The sequence below is a fragment of the Papilio machaon genome, chromosome 5 (assembly GCF_912999745.1).
Source record: "Papilio machaon chromosome 5, ilPapMach1.1, whole genome shotgun sequence".
NCBI classification, from domain to species: Eukaryota; Metazoa; Arthropoda; class Insecta; order Lepidoptera; family Papilionidae; genus Papilio; species Papilio machaon.
Genome location: NC_059990.1, coordinates 9,169,496 through 9,191,785, shown reverse-complemented (window position 1 = coordinate 9,191,785; position 22,290 = coordinate 9,169,496). Strand labels below are relative to the sequence as shown.

Below are 22,290 nucleotides of genomic sequence, written 5' to 3'. Positions count from 1 at the left end.
AGTTGCGTTCGGTAATTGCGGCCGCGGTCTGCGCTCGCAGACAATAATGTGTTCTCAAAATTTCCCGTAATATACTAATAGCGTCACCGGCTACGGAACTTTTCAATCGATAGAAATTAACACAATCCGGTAAGTACTTAAAAGCTTCTATCATTAGTTTCATTATTAAATAATATATTTTACATCATTGAGTAATACAATTTGATAAATAAAGCGTTCTTATATGTGAATGTTTATATGGACGGATGGATGGATGTTTGTTTGAAGGTATCTCCGAAACGGCTAGACGAATCTTGATGAAATTTGTCATAGATGTAGAACATAGTTTGTGATGAACACATAGGCTACTAATAAAGTTTTCTTTTAATTCCGCGCGGACGGAGTCGCGGGTGACAGCTAGTTACGTATAACAATAACAAAAAATTCAAGTAAAGAGTTTTGTAAAAATCTATAACAATATAAATCTTAACAAAAACTAAACAAAACTGGAGTTTTGCGGTGTATGTTGGTAGAACATATCGTAGTATTGAATAGCATAGCTGAACATAACGTTATGGAAACTCGAGGTCGGTCCGAGCGGTCAAGCCGTCGGAAAGTTTTTCATGCATGCGAGCTGCAACTTGGAAATTCAATTGTAAATTTGTGATGCGGACGGATTGCAGCGCTGTTACCCACTTACTTGTGCATATGCGATGCTATGCTATGCGCCGCATCTCCACTTGTAACAACTTGGATATACTGAATGTTGTCTACATTGAAGTTCTAAACATATATCGAGATATACGTTTTTCACGTTAATGTTATATGTAACATCTCATTGTATATTTAATTACTGTTATATTTTATGTGTAATTTTTTTTTTGGAAAACAGATATTTCTGTTTTAACTTTAGTGCAATCTGTGCGGTTCTCGTTCACTCATCTTAATGTACTATTAAGTTGAGAGAAACAACTTTGAGTAGAATAACACAGATCTTTAAATAAATCATGCCATATATCGGACAAGTTAAAAAATCCAATTTCAAAAATGTGAAATCTTATTCATATATAAAATTTCCAATGATCCAAAAAACCTTCGTCTTATGAATCTATTATTCGATATAACATTTTGATTCGTTTCACTCACGAAACACTCAGAACATAGCTAAATTAGAAATGACCCGAGCTTCGGACCAGACGGGCCGTAAAACCTCCTTCGATAGCTTCTAAAGCAACGATATAGATACTTTGTAGATGAACATTTACTGTTACATTAAATTATATTTATATTAATATCGTTCCAGAGTTATTGATTCGAAAAGGAATATTTAGTGCGATGGTGTTGCGACTCAAAGTAGGTCCTGTACTCCGATACATGAGTGTACTAACTAAATTAATTATAAACCATAGGTTTCTAAGACCAAAATCTATATAAAACAAATCGCCACCCCTGTCATTATCTTTAGCAAAACAGAGATAATTATGTTTTAAATCGAGGTCTCAGAAATCCATGGTAAATTAAATAAAGCGACATTCAGTTTCATGGAAAATTTGATAGCTAAAAATTTTGCTGCTGTATTTAGGTGATATCCAACTTTAGAAGCTCCAAATAATCTTATTATTTATTGCAAAGTCAGTGTTAGTGTTCAAGAAATAATTTTACGAATTTCTTTAAAAGTGCTTATCCGTTTCTAGAAGTATAATAAAGCCACAATTGAAATGCATAGATTAATTTAAGCCTGCCTCTAAGGGAGTATATTTCACTAAGATTGTCATCTGGCGCGAAGCGAATATAAAATTCGCTCAAGTCGCCAGCTTTCCTTGCACATAAATAAAACAAAAAGCAATTTAACCCCGTTGTATTAATAAGTCGGTACAAGACTTAGTCGTTGATTAAATTTGGTCCGCCGCATTGTTATGCTCCATTATTCAAGAATGTAATAACTGTCTACTACGACTGTATCGGAGCCGTCACTTTTGTTGCCAGCTTTTGTTAACCATCGACATAATATATATAATATATATATAAACAAACTTATATACTTGAATAGTTGTATCTGTACATGTTTCCCGCCCACAAACAGTTTTATGTACTTCGTTAAGTGTGATAAAATCAATGAAACTTGCTTTCAAGATTGACAAAATTGTATGCTAGGTCGTTTGAATCTTTAACAAAGCTTGATCATGTAGATAACAGTTTTTAAAAGCGTACTTAAAATATCAAATATTATTATAATAATCTTCGCTAAGAAACGCTTTTTTGTCACAAGATTCTTGGGTTTTTAAACAACTTATTTAAAACCATATCAGCTATTCAGTTTAATTTAAACTCTTCACAATTGTTAAGTTTTCAATTCAAAAACCTTCATAAAAACCGAATACAACTTAAAATATCTAACATGCAAAACTTAGTAATGGGCAATCATTTCGCAAATAGATTCGAGCAAGTATTTGACTAGCTTTAATAAATTTTATAACAAGGCAATTGTCCGACGCGAAATGTCACACGTGTTAAGTCTGTAACACACTAGCCACTGCTTTTAATAAAATAATGTCAATTTAACCATCAGTTATTTACTTAAAAGGTACATAACATACAATAAACATAGTTGTAGTTTCTGTATATAATATCGAAAAAATCATATTTCGGGAACACGATGTTGCTATGGTTACAGCGGAAATGCAATTTTTTACATTTTTCTCTTTCTATCCGCAAATCCGCCTTTGTTTCAGTTAATAACCATAACGGTTGGAGTAATTTTGACGGGACTTTTACTGGAAGATAACTGATGTGGAGTAACATAGCCTACTATTTAAATTATTCTGCGCTGCTTAAATCGCGGGCGACCTCAAGTACAAAATAAAAAATCAACAATTCCGTGACAATTTATCCAGAAAAGCAAAAATCAACATCGGTTAGACTAAATAGTATTTCAAATAGCAACTTTACAAACCTATTTCTTATCCTAAATACGATTGAATACCGAAATAACTATTGATTAGAAATACGTATTAAATAGACAAGTGTGTAGGCAGCCTTACCTTGCATTAAAGATTCCACAAACAATGTCGTAGTTCAGAAATAGCAAAGCCGTAGTCGCAGGTAAATAGACGGAGTTGGTCGTTGTATCATAAGTCGATGCAGCTTGTCTGCTCAATAATGCATCGCCTGATCGATAACTTACATAGACTGTAACTGACCATCGTCTACTTTGTTACCAACATAATTTTAAGACATGGTAAAAATTAAACTTTTTACTCGATTGTACTTGTTTTGAGCCAATTGGTCTACCGATCCATCAATCCAATGGGATTTTTCCCGCTGAACCGATTGAGTCCATAGAATTAAAAAAAAACCCATCGGTAAAACACTTAATTTTTAATCATTACAAAATTGCAACTGTGTAACGTTGTTGCGGATGTCCTTTAGCGACGGATCACTTACAGACTACCCATTACCTCTTCTATAAAAATATTATTTCTTTGTTTTATATTAGCATCACAGGAGACCCATTTTAAATATATATTTTTTTTTTCACTCTTTGACTGTCATTTACAGTGTATTCTGATAGACGCATCGTATATTATTACTTACAATTATGTACGTATGGTCAGTGGGTCGACTAAACTATAAAAGGAGTATTTCGTAAACGACTCATGGCAGACGTGTATTAAGGTTTTTTAATTACTTGTTCCATATAGGGTATGAGAAATCTCGATAAATAATCTATTTATTTATTACACTTAATGTGATATATTTCGAAAATATAACACCATGTATTAAATACAGAGTGTTTCAAGTTTTTACAAATCAGTGTGAATAAATTTATTTTTTAGTGTAAGCTTTTTCAACCAGAACATTTAATTTGTTATTAAATTATTCAAACTTTCGTGAGACATTATCACTAACTTATATAGAAACGGCTAAAACAGTGAGCAACGGGCCGCGTCCGCGAAATAATACCAGTCCCACTCACCCTGATGAAGGGCCCCCGAAGGGCTCGAAACTAGTCGGAGACGACACCGGATATATAGACGTGAGTGTTTTAGCCGTTTCTATATAAGTTATTTAATTTGTTATAAAATATTTGTCTATCGTCAACATGTTTTGTGTTAACAATCGAGTCATTGCTTCTAAATAAAGAATAAGAACATTTAAAAGTGACACAATTTTAAGATCATTTCAGTAAGTGATAATGAAAAGTATATTAACGACAAAAACAGATCTAATTACGTGGGAGTTCCAAAGCGATTCCAGCAGACAATTAGTGGATTGTCCATTGTTCAATTTGACTTATTAGCAGCGAGGCAAATGCATCGTAATTGGAATTATTGGAGGCTGCACCGGACCTCGGAGAGGCTTGTAATCTCTTCCCATAATTGAATCATGCTTTTAGAACAATGCTTGAGTTTACCTGAAAGGTATTCCAACATCGTGTGGTCAGTGTTGCCATCTATGGTTATGTTGCTTGCGTATTTTGAATTGTATTTTTTATTACGCCGTTTACCTTTTATTTAGTGTCTATTTGAGAATGGTAACAAGTACAATTAAATTGATAAGGGTTTAGGGGTAGTGACACATTGTATTCCGAAAATCAATCTGATAAGTAAGGCATGCCATGTAGTGACTATATTTGAAGATAGACTTATAAGTTTAATGTTATAATTTGAGACGCCTTGTACTCTCTAGATAATAATTTAATTATTATCTAGGAGGATTAGATTAATAGGAGATTTCACGTAAGCTAAGTCTAACTTTAGTCCTTTTTCTCGTCCTATCCTTATTTTAAATGGATTTGACGGAAGAGGGACGCATAGAAAATATTCTCTTGATTTGCAATTTCGGATCTCTATGAGCAGCGGTCGCTTCGCTATTTAGGTGAATTAAGATGACAGCTTACTCGAATGCCGCCTTATAATATAAAAAAATAAGAAAATTGGTATACAATAACAAACGTGTGTAGTGTGGCCACGTCTGTCAATACGCGCGCTGGCCACACCGCACTGAACATCACTCATTATAAAAATAACCGTACTGCTTTGAAACTGTTCCCAGTTAGGGTAAAAAAGCATTGATCTTTTTTCCTCCCCCGTCCATTTTTAAATACGCATTCAATATTCACTGTATTCTTTTCACTGTTGTTTTTATTTCTTTTTTTTTTCCAAGTTTAAAGTGTTTATTGGTTTTTTGGCCTTCGCATCGTAAACTATCTTTTGTTTTTTATGTGCATTTTTCATTTGCAGAGAATACAACAAATTCTACTTTAATATAAAAACAACGTCGTTTTTATTTTTAATTTTGTATTTGATTTCTTATTGTATAGTGGAAATTCTTAAAACACAATCAATGAGCTTCAGTAAAGTAAATATTCCATTAACCAAATTTTGAATAATAAATGAATACCAAATACTGAAATTAATTTATGATACATTTTGTGTTTTTTGTTCCCATCAAATAAAATGTTTCCCTACCAAAGCTACCAAACCATTTGAATACACTTTAAATGGACTTGCCACGAACTCTACATACCTACTCCAGATCGATACGTAAAATTGGATTTCTTATCTGACTCGACCGCCGATGTTCCAAATGATCGCTTAAAACCACAAATTTTCATATCAATCGAACTGAGTTATTAGATTGTTGGTAGAGGGCGCTAGTGGTACTGCCGGTACCAGGCACGGAAAAAGCCGGTAATAAGCTTTCGTTATTTAAAACAAGGAATTAAGAGGCATCAAGGTATGATACCGTTCTAGCGGTCGAACTATAATTGCTACGTTTACCTTTCACGCCAACGCGGTTTTGAAGTTGGCTCTTCATTTTTACTACATTCAGATTGATTTGTTTTCGTTTTGTGTGGAATTGGAATAAAATTTTGATAATTGAGCTTATAATAACGAGATATTAAACAGTAAAACCATGAAAAATATGATTGTATTATTTTAAATATTTATTTAAAATAATACGTTTTAACTAAATAAAATCCTTTAAAAAATTTTACCCGCCACCATTTCTACACGGTTACGTATTTTTAAATTAAAAAAATGTACGTCCCGTATACAAAGGGTTGCAAATTGTTAACGTACTTTCTCGCTGAAATTTCCACGACCAAAATGATGTAACAAAAACTTAAAAACCTCATTTTATAATTTTACAACTTTATTGTTAGACCTCAACACAATGGCGCGGCAACATTTTCCACGTGAAATTGTTAGTTGCAGCGTCGCGTTAAACGTTTCACTAATGACATACGTTTTTATGAAGATTCGAGATATTAAAAATAAACCTGACACCTTTTAACATCCTTATACTTAAAAGAGGTTAACAAATATTTATAAAGGCAATGCATTATATTTTTAGGTTGTTTTATAGGTCGCGGGTGTCAGTTGGTTTTATTTAAAACACTTTACAATCTATCAATCTTTGCGGGAAGCTTCAAAAGCGATCGCTCATTGATTGTACATCGTTACTGGGGCGTGTCGGAATTCTGTTCAATTTAATGAATCGAATGATCAATGTAAATAACAATGACAATAGGCTCTTTTAAATGTGTAAATTGCAGACGGCCCCATGTGGCAGTGAGTTGGCGAAAATGCTCTATCATTTAGTGACGACGCATCACTCCCTACAATGTGTAGTATTAAAACGGCCGCCATTTTGCTTTTGGAAAGCGGAAGTAATGGTAACGAAAAATATCCTTTCTTGATGATCATAAATAGTCTATAGAATATTGAAACCAATACTTATTCGTAGGCAATATAAAGTCATAGTACTCGTGTGTTTCATAATCATTAGAAACAACGTGGAAAGCAGTCTGCCGACGCCGATGAAATAGTTAATTACAAGTTGAATTAATAAATCACATGGTCTCCTTTATAGCAAACTTATTTTACTCGGTTATATTTTAAAGTTTAACGATACACAGTTTCTTAAATTCTAAACAATCTATTCTGACCAATTTTACTTCACTATAAGATTTTTGCATAGTTTTAAATATATAAAAAAAAAAAAGTGGATACAAACTAATATATTTTTTGTTTTATTGTTGTTATTTTGGTATTGAAACTTTCAAATACGGCATGTATTTCTTCACTCTCCTAATGATATATATTGACAGAATTTTTTTTCCATTTATCTTTTCTACGCCCTTAATTTAACTTCGCCCCCATAGAAGAGCAAGTCAGTACTTTGAAGGGCCTTGACAAGTTAATGCCGAAACAGTCGCTCGAAGAATGTTGGATGGATAGTACACGGCGATCGAATGAGCCAGTCAATACGGGTGCAGATGTACCAGATAGGGTTGTAAAACATCGACATATCGATACTCTACTACAGACTAATGGTTTAGAACACGATCGACTTACGATATTCTAGCTCGTAAGCTACGATATGTCGTTTAGCAATAGCCGTAAACTATATTCAATGGCTTAGATGCTTAACATATCGTAGGTATGTGCAATAGCATTTGTAATCTTGGAAATTGTTTTAACTTTATGATGAAGAGTACATTTTTTATTTTTCATGATACATAACCTAGCGTATCACAGTTTATTGCAATATTGTCAATACATACCAATTCTAATTTAATTCTCACACACATAAGTTGAAAAATCTATTTGTAATGCTCGCTCGATAAGCGAGCGTAAGAAACATGTCAATACTTATTCATTGAATCTAATCGGTGGCATCTAAAGCCCAAGATAAACACTTAACTACTCGGCCGCGAGAATTCAATCGCCTTACGTCATTGTATGTTTAAATCCAATAGATTTTTTAACGTTGAGCGATCAATTTATTACTGATGAAATAAATATTAAGTCGAGTCATTAATTCAACATCGACAGTCACATCGATGTCGACAATTTAATCTAGTACAATTGTGATGGTACATCACTAGCAAGTGCGAATGGGGTAGGTTCTGTGCGAATTCACGACCAGAGCGCAACGCGTGTGCTCACATTAGCATGTCAAACGTGCCATGCCGTTCGCCGCCGCCAGGGAGCGCTTGTGAATTTTTAACGATGCATAGTTGTCCGCCACTGATTGAGTATCGATAATGATTTAATGTTTATTACCGAATCAAATACATCACTATAAGTATCCAGTTTACAATCGTATACTTCTTATTGTGTATTTAATAGACCACTTATTTACACATCTCTTAACACGTGTGAATATTGCAAAGCTTATGTTCGCTGTAAATAAATTGCTTTTAATCACATTTAAAATAAATAATTTAAGTCAAGTATTAAGTCTAATCATAAATTTTAAAACTTTGCAATTTCACAATCAATGCACGTAAAATTCAATATTGCAATACGATAGACAAAAACAAAATAATCAGAATTGAGAAAGAAAAATCCAGGTATTGCATAAAAACCTACACTTTGACTGCGGCAACGTGACTTCTGTGGTTTACGCGCTTGCTTCACCGCTCGTGAAATGTATTTGCGATCCTTGATTTAGCACGTACTGGCGGCAAAGAAACATCGCGAATATCAACTTACTGTACGTCTTTGAAATTTAAAAAGAACATGTCCATTATGCGTTCAGATTATAAAATAACTTATATATACAATTCCTTTAAATATACATTTTGTGAAAAGTTATTGAAGATAAAAAGTCTTTAATCCTTAATAAATTTGCCCTTTTCAATATTATAAATTATCCCAATACTAAGCAGTAAATGCGAAAAGAAATTCATTCTTACACAAAATTAAAGATGGCGGTACATGGGCTCATCTCGCTATTAATTCCAATGAAATTCAGCAATAATTACACCTTCAAAGGCACGGAAGACGCACCCTGTGAAGAAAACCATTACATAGCTACATTCAAAAAAGTATTCAATACCCACAGTATTTGGGTATAATTTAGATTGTAACGAATCGTGGTTAGATAAAGCTTAGGAGAGGATAAGCGGATTTCAAAAGGAACACGTGATCAGATGGTGATTGCGCGCCCCTCTGCCATTCGAGTCATATTTTAATATTGCGAACAGGGTAAGCGTCTGCTAGATTAAATTTAAATTGTAGCCTACGAGGGGTCTGCGGCGGTCTCAAACGGGATGTGCGACAGGAAGACGTCTTGTCGCACACGTGCCTGTCGTCGAAAATGAAATATATATTTATTTGATGTATAAAATACCATCACTAATACCATACCAAACCATATAGAAAAGACTAGTGGCATCCGAAACATGCTTTTTCTCACGTTACACGTGTTTAATTACAAATAGATAGACCAGTTTAAGAAAACCTTAAAGATTTATTTTATTAACAACAAATCATTTATCACGTCACCACGAATAATAACTAAGATTAATTTAAACATTTTATAGTGAAAATTATTCAAAATTAAATCTTAATTTCTAATTTACATCTAATTATTAGTATAATTACACTGCCATGTTTCTCTTTAATGATTTCTTTAGCGTTAATCTCGCTGTGAAATTTTCCAATGTTCCGACGCATCATAAGAAGTAACGGCTTAATATCGAGAAAGGTTCACTTGACTCCCTCCAAGGAGGTTGTATAAGTCCTCATTAGCCGGCAAATATCTAATTTAACCCACCTCTCCTTGGTTACTATGAAAAATCCAAGAAAAACTGCTTACCGTAGTGTTGTACTTTCAAATTAGTTTTAAAACACAAGCTGTAAGCGTTTTGAAACGTTAAAATTAATATAATTACTAACATCATAAAAAAAGCTTACATTTTATTTTAAATATTATTGGACACTTATAGAAAACGACACTTGTTCAGACACGCTGGCCCCATCCCATCTTCATGGAACCAACAACAGAGCTGGTGCGGCTTGTGAAGCGGCTGAAAAGGCTAAGGCTAACAAATACAGGGGTCTCGGCTCCGAATATGAATTTGTCCCATTCGGTGTCGAGACCCTTGGTCCGTGGGGTCCTAGCGCTAAAAGTCTTTTTAAGGAAACATCAAAAAGGTTAGTCGACATCACAGGAGACCGAAGAGCTGGCTGCTACCTCGGACAAAGAATAAGTCTTGCCATTCAAAGGGGGAACGCTGCCAGTATCTTCGGAACCTTGCCTAAAGGGACACCTTTTAATGATATATTTTAGTTTTTATGTATTATATTTAATCTAATATTTTAATTTATTGTATATAAATTTTTAATTTTAGTTAAACATTTTATGTAATTCAATGAAAACGATACACTAACCTACATGTTCATAGTTGCAGCACATTCTTTATGCAGCATTAGTCATTTATTAAAAAGTTATCGAGGATTCGTAATAGTAATGCTTGTGAACTGTGCAGAGTGCATTACGGAACAATACGATATTAACGTATGTTTAGTACATTAAAAAATACAAGTAATCGATTGTTTCTGTGTCTAATTTGTTACCCGCTCCCGCTTATGGCTTACCACACCCCCGCGCCGGTATGATTAAAGCGCTCTGAACCTCCGCGCTCATATTCGAGGGCCTTAAGATTTGTTAATTACAGGCAACATTAAAATTAACTACCGTCAGCGCCTTCATAAAAAACCTACCCCCGACCGGGCGGGAAATTCAAAAGAAAGGCCGAATTGAATTCCGTCCCATTGAATCTTTTCATTTTGAGAATTTGTTGAGTCGTTCATTTTCACGAGAAAGTTCGCGAATAATTTTTAATCAAACATTTCGTTGCGAAGATTAGTTTTATTTTTAATTGGTTTACCAGCTATGGGAAATTCTAATGGTGTTTTTTGATAAAGTGTTTCCCGTCTTACATTTAGTGTTATTAGAGTATATACAAAAATAGTACGCATTGTTGTAAATAGTATCAACTTATTCAATCTAGTTTTCAAGCCATTGCCAATGTTAAATGGAAAAATACCATAATCATGGTCCAATGGTTCTCAATCCGCTCGTATGTTTTTATATAATATACCTAAATTTAAAATTTTATTACAATTTTAACCAAAATACACCTGACTTAATGTATGAAGGAATCGCTCCGTGCCGGGTGGAAGTCTCACTTAACCTCGCGTTATCAGGCCCCAACGTAAGGCCGGGCCACACGGCCGACAGAGACAAATGGCTGCTGTCGCACACCTACCACTCTGCACTACGCTTTACCAACACTCCGCCGCCCTGCGCCAAGGTTGTGAAATGTGCGGTAAAGCGTTGCTGTGGTACTTGTTTATTGTACATGCTTAGAACGAATTAATTTGAATAATTAATTTAATGTACCTTGATAACCCTTGCACAGCACTAGCGCCTTTCCTGTGAGTCTATGGTTCGGTTATTGTTTATTAATCCGCACCGGATTATTTATTAGTCGCGTCATGAGCGGAAAAGTTAAAGAAAAAAGTAATTTAAATATATCAAGCTTTTAAAATTTTTCTCAAAGTAATCGTTTACCATCTTTGTTTCCTGTTTCGGAATTGTATTTTATTCACTGGTCATCTCCGTAAGTGCCACTGAATAATCCGCCGTCGGGAGCTTTGATTTCCTTTATAGGACATGACTTAATTGAGCTTTTATTTTTCCACTGTACAATTGTTTATTATAAATTATGAGTTTCAATGAAAATATCTTCTGTAGACAGATGTTTCTCGCGCTATTTTTAACTTGAACTAAAATGTCAACTAGCATTAATTGTGTCCTTTGTATCAAGTTTGGTGCAACACAAAACAACAAACGTAAACATTCATAGGTGCTGCGTATAAAAACATTTCTCTACTCATCAAGCGGCACCCGCTTTGACCAGTAATAAAACGAAATAAACAACGAAATCCGCCACAACATTGCGAAATACGCGTACGTCAGTTGGACCGCTCCCTGCGGCTTATTTGGTATCGGTTGCTCGGAGACTCTATCTAAGGAAGCTTGTTACGGTCCTTAAAAGGCGCGTTCTGACCATTCCAGCGCTGTGTGCCACAATTGTCAGGGTTTCACATTAAAATTGAATTGTACAACGTGTAAGCGCTGTCCGGCTCGAAGAACCAGCGCTACAATAGCCCATTAGTGTGGCAAAAGGCAACATGCCATATGACGTTGATAGTAAATTATTTCTAGACCGTTCTTATATTATATTCGCTTATATAATTATATTCGCTTTAAAACATAATCAATGATAAAAATAAAAGTAAAAATCTAATTTTAAAATTTAAATCACTTTCGTCCAGAAGACCTACTAACTTTAGAGTTCAAGTTTCAATGAACAATCTTCGCCCGACTTGAAGTTGCAAAATGCTTTTTTACATCAAACTAAACCTCTCATAACTAAATTAATAATTTTTTTTATAAAGTTTTCTTTAAAACAAAGTTTAACATGATTTATAAAACCATATGCAATTTATTTAAAAAAAGTTGAAACTACTAAAATTATAACACTTACAACTTACTTAATATTACTAAGTATTATGTTACACTCGTTAGAGTTCTATTTTCTAATACTTTTTCCCTTTCCATCTAAATCATAGTGATAACAATCTCTAGAAGCAATATCCTATTTGGTCATGCAACTTGCCTTTTTCGAATAAAGGCTTACTGATGCAAAAATAGACTCGTACGAGGAGGTCGTACATCACTTGACGACAGCACGTTAAGTCACTATCTAGTTTGTGATCCAAGTTTAACTAGAACGATGTCAGAACGCCGTAGAATGAAAATAGGCCATATGAAACTGTCCGAAAATATGCAATCTAGTTTCGCAAAAAGTTTTGTGTTGTTTAAAAAAAGTATATTAGTAATCACATTGGAAACAAGCTAATTCTGTGGCCAAAAGGACTAGTATCCAGGTCAGAAAATATTAATAAAAAAAAACTAGAAATTCAAAATGTTTCAACAAATGTTTGCGGTAAAATAAATCGTACTAATAATATAAATGCGAATGTTTAGATAAATGGATGGATGGATGTTTGTTTGAAGGTATTTCTAGAACGGCTGCATGGATCTCGATGAAATTTAGCATGGAGGTAGAGCATAGTCTGGAAGAACACATAGGCTATTAATGAAGTTTTTTTAATTTCGCGCGGACGGAGTCGCGGTCGACAGCTAGTATTATATAAGTGGGTTTCCTAGATATTACATTTAAGTGCAATTAAATCAATAAGTAATGAATATCTAGCCTGAATTTTACATAATATTGAAGGATATTATTGAAAATAACACAAGCTATTCTTATATTATGACATGAAATTTAATTGCAAATGAAATGCAGTCTTACGTAAATAAAAAGACGCCGATCTGAGCTGTATAAGGCAACAGATTGTTGTGACAGTATCAGATATATCGCACGTCAATTTAATAACTCGAAATCTCCTTTTAAACGTTGGAGTTGCAATATAATTGCTATGAATCAGCCACACAGCCACACAAGTTTTTGTTTCGTGGTTGCGAAATACGTGTCTTCAATAACTAGCTTGTGAAACCACGCCTCCGTTGTCATGATACATGATAGTATGTGTTGACTGCATTTATAAATTTTAATATTAATCAAACCGAGTAAATTAATGTTGTATTCAATAAACAAGAATTTTTATTATTATTTAAATTATTCAAAAGATATCGCCTCTGAGACAGAGATTTATAAAACTGATAATTGTATTATACAATTATAAGCGTCATCGTCTTATTTTTGTTTCCTTTTAACCATTCAATGTACCTCAATATATGATAGAAATTCAACCTATTTCTTGTCTTGAGTTTATAGCCACTTAGTTGATCTTACTAAAACGACTAGCTTGCGGTAGCAAAACAACCTAACCCTTTAGCTGCGACATCGAAACAATAGTCATCGAGCAGATGACAAAGAGGCCGCCGTCGATCGTGACAGTCGGCTTCCGAGGCACGTGCGTCGGGGCACGTCGAAGCACGTCGGAGCCCGTCGGGGCACGTTGGACGATCACGACGCGCATTGTCGTCGGCGGGACGTCGACTGCCGGCCGGAGCCCGGCCTCGGTCACGCGCCTTGCAGCTAACATGCACACAACTTGACGTCCCGTTCATGTCCCACCTGACAATATTGACGGTTTAATTTATTGTACGTTAGATCGATTTATATAAGATTTTTAGTTGTTTTTAGATTGTCAAAAAGATAGGAAATTTAGTTTTACATTTAACACTCTAAAAAACAAATAATAAGATAAAATTGATCTTATCATTACAAACAAATAAAAAAGAACCAATTATTATACGCGGACATCCATAAAAAAAACTTTTGATACGTCTAAATAAAAAGTTTCAGTATATCGACGTCAAAATATACGCAAATCCGAGCAACGCCTTTTTTCCATTCGCCAATTTACACAAATAAAAAAAGCATTAAGCCGCAAGCGCACTAGAGTAAGCAAATACGAAAATAACGAACTTGTAGTGACACAAAACCCTAAGGGCATATTCGCGCGGGCATGCGGAAAATTTACTTTGCAAATAATAAAGGAAAATATAGCATACCAATGCGGGCCGGCTGGAGGACGACCGTTTATTATTTCATTGTGCACGCTCGATGGACGCTTCCTTTAATATCCGAGGGCGGGAGCGTCGGCAGAAAAACATTTTTTGTCGAATTGTATTTTTATTATATTCAAGTCTTCGAATTCGACATCAATAGATCCTTTGATAATGGGATTATATATTTTTACCTTTTTTATGAAGAAATTCTGGATCACATTTAATACATTTACAAATTACAACCTAACTTAATAAAACTCAAAAATTTTCGTAAAGATTCACTTAAAATATCAAAACACTGCTACACAAAAACGTTCCATTCCTAAAAGTTATGCTTTTGAGCATGCTTTTTTAATTGAAATCTCATATTTCTATGCGTTCTCTATGCCTATGTTCTCTATAGCCATTAGTACTCGACACACAAAACATAGACAAATTCAAGCAAAATGTGTACTTTGCTTTAATTAGACCACTTCACATTACTTCCTTGATCCCAGCCGTGCACGCCGCAGACAAAACAATTATAATAATTCAAATGAAAATCCCTAATTGGCGTGTTTTCTCCGTCAGCAAAAAACGTTGTAATTCCTTTGTACAGTGGCTGTAGTCGCCAATTTAATTATGATAAAATATAATTTGCATGAACGTCGGGGTTTTTCACAACGAATTATGGAATTTATAAATTTAATTGAAGCATTGGAACAATTTGATGCTTTACAATTACGTAGATACTATCTGATATAGGAATGCAAATCGAATGTCTCTGTTGTATGCTTGTGTATTCACCACAATTATCAAATCGTAATATTTTCAGCTTTTATTAGAGTATACTTCTTGAAACATTTTCCCACTAGCTGCTGAATATATCTTTCCAAATTTAGTGTTGTTTTTTTTTATTTTTTAGTAATACAGTTACAAGATCATCATCTCCTTGACCTTGTCCCACCTACGTAGGGTGCACCAGGTTTCCGTCCTCCAGATCAATCTGTCTGCCGTCATCTCCATTGTCACCCCCTTCTTGATCATGTCACCTTTCACGCAATCCATCTATCTCTTCCTAGGCCTACCTCTACCTGTGTACCTCCACACTCATACTTAACGTTCTCTTTGCCACATGTGATTCTTCCCTCCTCATAACATGCGCATACCACGCTAACCTTTTACTTCGCAATTTTTTATTTATTTCTTTTTTTCTTTTTTTTACAATGTCTAGTAAATATTTTTTGGACTTTAATGAGTAATACAGAAACTGTTAAAAATAAAATTATTCAACAGTCAGAATTAAAATAAAAGTTACAAAATAATTGCTAACAAACATAATTACGAATTAATTATAATTATGCCCTTATTAGCTTTGTTTCTTTGAGACAATTCAACTTTATAATTACAACGACTTTGTAACGAAACTTCGAGATTCATTCGTAACGATTCTATTTATATTACATCTCATCAAAATGTACAGATTTGCAAATTGTTCCTTTATAATTAAGACATCGTATAACTTTCAAGTAGGTATTTACAAAATTTAAAACTAAAAAAATGTTTTCAATTTAATATTTCTTTCAAAACGTTCATTAACAAAGTCTCTAGTTCTTATTTATAAATGTCAATCTAAATAACAACTTGTAGTGTTCGATATAAAGCTTCAAATAAACCCCTGTTGGTGCTCTGCTCACTTGGCCTTTCGAGTGACAGCACTAACGATTCCAAAACTCGAATTTCAATCAAATTTCCAACGTGACTCGACGGCGCTTCGTCGGCGGGACTGTGAGGCTACGAGGTGCTAAACGGCCCAGAATGTCCACTCGTATGGACAGACCTACCAATTTACACGCCGGCAAGGGGCACCGGGTCACATCGTCAACTAGTGTAGGCAAACTTTTCTCCGTATAGAATATTGATTGAATAATTTTGATCACTATCACATGCGTACTTTCGCAGACTAACTTAGAATCGTTCAAGTTAATTAGTTACTAAGGCATTCCTTAGTGCACATATCTCTTATTGTATCCACACTCAGATACGGCCTTAGTGACCAAAAATCGGCTTTATTGTGGCAAAAACTCTTCTTTCGTCTTGTAACTAACTCTAAACATTATTTTCAATCGAAAGATGGTCAAACAACGACACTATATTCACTTCGGACTATCCTTACTTTCGGCCTCATAGTGGTCAACATGTCACTACACGGATACTGCTCCAGGCGAAGTGTACCGATCTCGCTTCTCGCTCGCCGCTCGCTGCTCGCCATGTTAAACAAACTAATTGCTCAATGTTTTTATGAATGGACATATGTAACTGTGCTCTAAGTGTGACAACCAATTTATGGTTACCTTTTGTGACATTTCTTGTAAAGGTTTTTTTCACATATATTTGTAGACTTTAATATTTTGAATTGGACAAGACAAAATTGGAATACGATCTAAAACATTCTTATGGCCACAATTTAAGTCATTTAATGTTTAAGCAGTTAAGTGTGGCTCATACTAAATCTGGACTTAAGTACTACTATAGTGATAATAAAAGACTATATTTTGGTGTTTAAGCTGTAGTTACCATAACGGAATTATTTAACGATAAAAAAGTAAAAACTCGATTTCAATCTGGTATTTTACGAGGGAAACTGCAACGCAACGATAGTCAATGACCTTTGAAATTTTATTTCCTCAAAAGGTCAAAGTCTAGACTTGTAACTTGCAGTTTATACGGTATTATTAACGACCAACTTTACTGCAAGCTACCTCGCTGAAAATAAAGTACTTTTATTGTAACAATAAAAATGATTGCCATCAGTGGAAGCGACAAAGTTTGATGAAAAATTTATGTTTTTAGATTACACTAAGGGTTATGTTTTTTTTTTATAAGTTTATCGTATCAGCAATAATTAACAATTATTTCTCTCTTTTCAGGCATGCTGAGATCTACATACGACCGGCCAGACCACGAACGTGAGTACATAAGAATTTAACCAGTACATAATTATTATTTACAGTATTTTTTAAATATAACAATCTTACCATCACCAAGTATATATTTAATTAAAACGACTAAACAATAAGTTACATACTCGTTAACATTCAATACGTTGTTTTGGAATTATCCCTTCTGATATTCTGAATGAATTATTACAGCGAATGAAAAATAACTTTAATCTGTTATATGGAGATGTGTTTTTTTTTTTCTAAATATGATTTACTGGCAAAAACATCAATACAGTTCGTGTTACAATACGCCAGTTTCCTTTCAAATGGCGTTCAGTTATTTGTCAAATAAATCAAGCGAATGCCGATGTACCAACGAACAGAACGCGCCGGCAAAAAATCAACTTCAACTGCCAACAACAAACATTTCAACATTTATTATTTAAAGGAAATTCGTTACATTAAAAAATATGAAACTAAAAAAAAAACAGAGACAATAACAACATTTCGGAGACACAATTAATATAACTCAATAGGTTAGTAGAAATTAACAAGTTACATTTTTAATTGTAAAACCAGTAACACGTAACGTGTTCTTTTTTTCTCTGTAAAATAGCAAAAGACATGTAGACTCGTGTTCGGCGACGCATTCACCCGTTAAATCTCTCAGGTGCTGCCCAAATTAATTCATAACACGTCTACCTGTGGAATATTTAATATTTTCAAACCACAGAGTAAATATATTGCGAGCAACTGCTTATCGATTTTTTATATATTTTAATTTTAAATACTATGAAGATTAATTTACGCTAAAATTGATTTGAAGACTATCGAAGTTCTTATACTGGTCTGTATTAAAAGTATTTTTAGAAGTACTAAGAAGAGTATTATCAAGATGAACACTCTTTTTGCATTCTGGTAAGTCTATTTTTGCACAGAGTAAACAATTTCATTATAATTGAACGAACGCAATTTAACTTTTAATCTAGTCTAGTATCGACTAGTGTGTCAGTACTGCGTACTAAGTTTGTCACTTCTAATAACATTCACATCTAAGACTCTAAGCCCTTGATTATATTCAATATTAGGAAGGTAAATAGATAGTACATTATCGCATATTTGTTTAGGCTCCCCGCAGACAAGCACAACAAGTGTTGTCATTCTGCGCCCATGTTTGTTCCCGGCTTTACACTAATATTGTTCATATCACTGAAAAAGCATAAACACAATTTTGATTAAGTTATATAGTTATATATATAACGGTTATATAGTTTTATTTATTCAGTTCTTTATACAAAAGGAATAAGTAAAGATAACAATCGATTAATATGATTCGATTAAAAATAAAATAAAAAATAAATGTTAGACGAAGTGAACGTAAATGCTTTTTGGCGTGCAACAAATTTTATTGATAAAGCTAAGGTTTAATAAGTCTACACATGGCTTCTTGTAGTACATAGTCTTCACAAGTAGTAGCACTTTAACTGAAAACAATATCAATATAAGCTGTTAGTGAACGCTGCGCTCCAACAAATGAAAAAAGACACTCAAAGTAAACGACTACCTGAATCACTTTGTCGTTTAACGAAGGACAATGTCGTTAAGAAGGAAAGAGGCTCGATTTAACGGAAAAACTGTCTTATCTATATAATGATCGCGCATTATTTCATGGGACGAGGCCTTGAAGTGAATTTGCATTATTTTTTATCGTTCGAACCGGTGACACTTGATGTCCTCGTCGTAGAGTTACAATGGACGATGAGCCGGCGTCTAAGTAAACGGTCTTAAAGAATATTTTCTATTAGCTACAGCGTTTAAGAAAAATCATCTTTGTTATTCACGTCGCTTTACATTATCCACCTCTACACAATACCTTGTGATTCTCAGGAAAATAATAAAAGATTTTATAAGGGTTATTTTATAATTCTGACTGAAATTTCCAACAAAGACATACTCGTTTTTAATGTTTTTTTATTGAAAATTTTTAGGTAAAATTTAGTATTGTCATGAGCTATTGAACACTAGACAAAAAGACATGAATTTAATACATTTTTGCAATCTTAAGAAATTTTTGAATTTGCTTATTTTCTGTTCATTGAATTTCTTCAAGAAGACAAATGAACACGCATGCTGGTTTCATGCCAAAGATTTTAGTAAGTTTAATACCTTATTGGTTAAGATTTTTAATCAGTACCTAATTCTAGTAGCAAATCTAATTTTATAATTGGTAAAATGATTGGCCAGATTTCGTTTCAATCGCCATTGTATTATTCCAGTTAAAAAACGAACGTTCAACTAACTACAGCTCGTATTTGAATTTACAAAAATAAAACGAGATATATAAAAGTGGAGGGCTTTGAACAGCGGCGTACGTTTCCAAAAGGGGCAGTCGAAATGTAGCAGCATTTCGCTGTATACCAACGCATTCGCCATTGTAATGTCACTTAGCATTTTTCAGCTTCGCTGCAGCTCGAATGCGGCGTATTTCAGCGCTTTTAGCTTTTAGATATTACAACGATCGTCTAAGGGGCCATTTTCTCTGCGGCGACGTACACTTCGACGTTATTCTGTATTCGATATTTGCAACGGAGCTTCCTAATCGACTATGGTGCGGTTATTGGCGCTCGATGCGCTTTCCGGCGAGGTGCGGTGCGGTGTGGCGCCGCACTAATCGTACATTCCGCTAACTCGTTGATGCCAAAATGGAAATTTTCAAGCACTATCCCCTTTATATGTTAAAATAGTATTAACCCAATACTCTTTCTTAGCATTTCCTTTTCCATGTTTAGACAAAGATTAAGGAAATTCCTTTTTCTTAGTAACTTAAATCTTACAACAAAACATTTAACTGCTTCTAATTTCATTTATTAAGAAGATGCCCCAAAATTGAGCTAAAAAGCTCTGAAAACTCGACGGACTTTTGTTTTTAATTGTATGTATTTACGGCGAGCGGAACTCGAAATGATAATATTATCTCATCCAAGTTTCGAAACGAAGTTATCCGGCGACCTCGGGCATGAGACGCAAAACAAACTGCCAACTCCCGCACTGATACAATCAACTCGCTGAGTGTTCTTTTTTTAACGGAAAATATTTGAAAATGCTGTCTACGTTCGAATTTATTGATGAGTTTGCGGCAATACGAGATTTCTTTTTGTGTAATCGCGACGAAGTTTTTTGATGCGAAAATAAAAAAAGATTGGTTTGCAAACTCTGGTATGTCATTCCTACGATTCAATTTAAAAAAGTAAACAAAACTATAAGGAGAAAATGATTTTATTCATTTATATACTGTGGAATAAATATTCGATTAATTTTGTACTCATTAAATTTACTACATACAAAATTTTACTTTTTTTATTTTATATAGTTATTGTATTTATATAGTTTAAAAATATCAAAGCAAATTTGATATGTCAGTAAATGTGTATTTGGCCAGTCATTTAGTAATATTCGGCGATACATTTTACCATCGGATATTGTATGCGCTAGGAAATACACACGCGGTCAGAGCCATTAACTAAATGAAGGTTTTTTGGACAATGGAACAAAATAATAATAGTGCTTCGACCACTGCCCCTCATATTTTCTATAATATCAAGAAACATTGTTCCCTTATCGTGTTCTAATATTAAATTGTAACATATTTTTAACTTTTTTTCTTATAATACTATTATACTATGTAATATGTGAAAGTTTTTTTTTAAATGAAATGTCAATAAAGAAATATAATCTATAGTGGACCTATAACGACTACTTTACAGAAATCTCTTTCATATAACATCCCAGACTTCTATTCTACTCAGTCCTGGCACATCTATCTCTCTTCTACCACATTTATGTGCGTCCTCTCATCTGTCGATTAAAGGGCAACGCATCTGAAATTGCTGATGTCTATGGGCAGCGGTCGCTGTGTTATTTAGGCAGACATAAAAAAAAACATGTATATCGACGCTGGAAAGCGTAAACGCTGTAACCCCGAAAGTATGAACTTTACAGGAGAGCCAAAAAATCATAACTCGTGAGCTGATACGCTTACAAGCCTGTGGTATTTAGCAATGTTGTGTAGTTTGTGCTAATCTATAATAAAATCATTATAGTTTGATAATGGTTGAAATTATTAACGTGTGAAAAACATATTCACGATTTCAAGGGTTACAGCGTTTATGCTTTCCAGCGTCGATATAGAGTTGATATACTAAGAAAGAATTATGTAACGTACTGAGAAGTTCTTTCAACAAGTACAATAAAAATCATCATGAAATTGAAACGGCGACTCTGACGAACGTAACAACTTAACTTTGTACGCTTTGCTAATTTTAACTGTGCCTCATTACATTTTATACTTTAACATCTCTACTCTGTCTGTCCCGCTCTGATACGAAGCTAATTTAACTCCATCTCTTTCCAGTCCGAATATATTTCCGTCTCGACACTGAATGTAAGAATATTGCACAAAGTTTTTATTGTTACTGAAAAACTAGTAAAGTTTGATCGCAACAGAGACTTGGGTTCCGTATTCATAATACTTTTTTTATAGAATATTATATACAATAATAGTTTTTTTTTAATCATGTAAATAAAAAACAGTAAAATTATAAATAAATAAATAAAATACTGTAAAGTAAGACTAATAATAAATTCAAGATCATTTGAAAGCAACAAGCAACAAATTTATGAAATTTTCCTGTCATTAACGATTAGTGCTTTAGTTACCACTATCCCCAAAAAGACAAAAAAACAATATGTGGAAAAAACAATTCCAAAGGAAATAATTTTGCATACAATGTATAGTAAGGACAGTTCTTAGACGTTTGGCGATACCGACCGCGGATCTCTAAAAAACGAGGGCCAACATTTTTGTAGGAACTAAAAGCCGGAAGCTTTTTACGCGTCGCAGTTTCCTTTATTACGTGAGCCCCGGTTAATTGTTTCAATTAACTAAGTAAGGCAGTAAAACTTTTTGCTATGAGCCGCT

The 22,290-nt window shown here is 34.0% G+C and overlaps 1 protein-coding gene across 4 annotated transcripts in view; it reads left to right on the top strand.

Annotated features, from left to right (window-relative positions):
* The window catches only part of LOC106709595 (teneurin-m), a 204,466-nt gene that overhangs the window by 120,929 nt on the left and 61,247 nt on the right, over positions 1-22,290 (top strand). For all 4 annotated transcript variants that reach the window (XM_014501423.2, XM_014501424.2, XM_014501422.2 and 1 more), the window contains one exon: positions 17,301-17,339. In XM_014501423.2, coding sequence (XP_014356909.2) covers positions 17,301-17,339 — 39 coding nt within the window. The remainder of the gene's footprint in view (positions 1-17,300; positions 17,340-22,290) is intronic.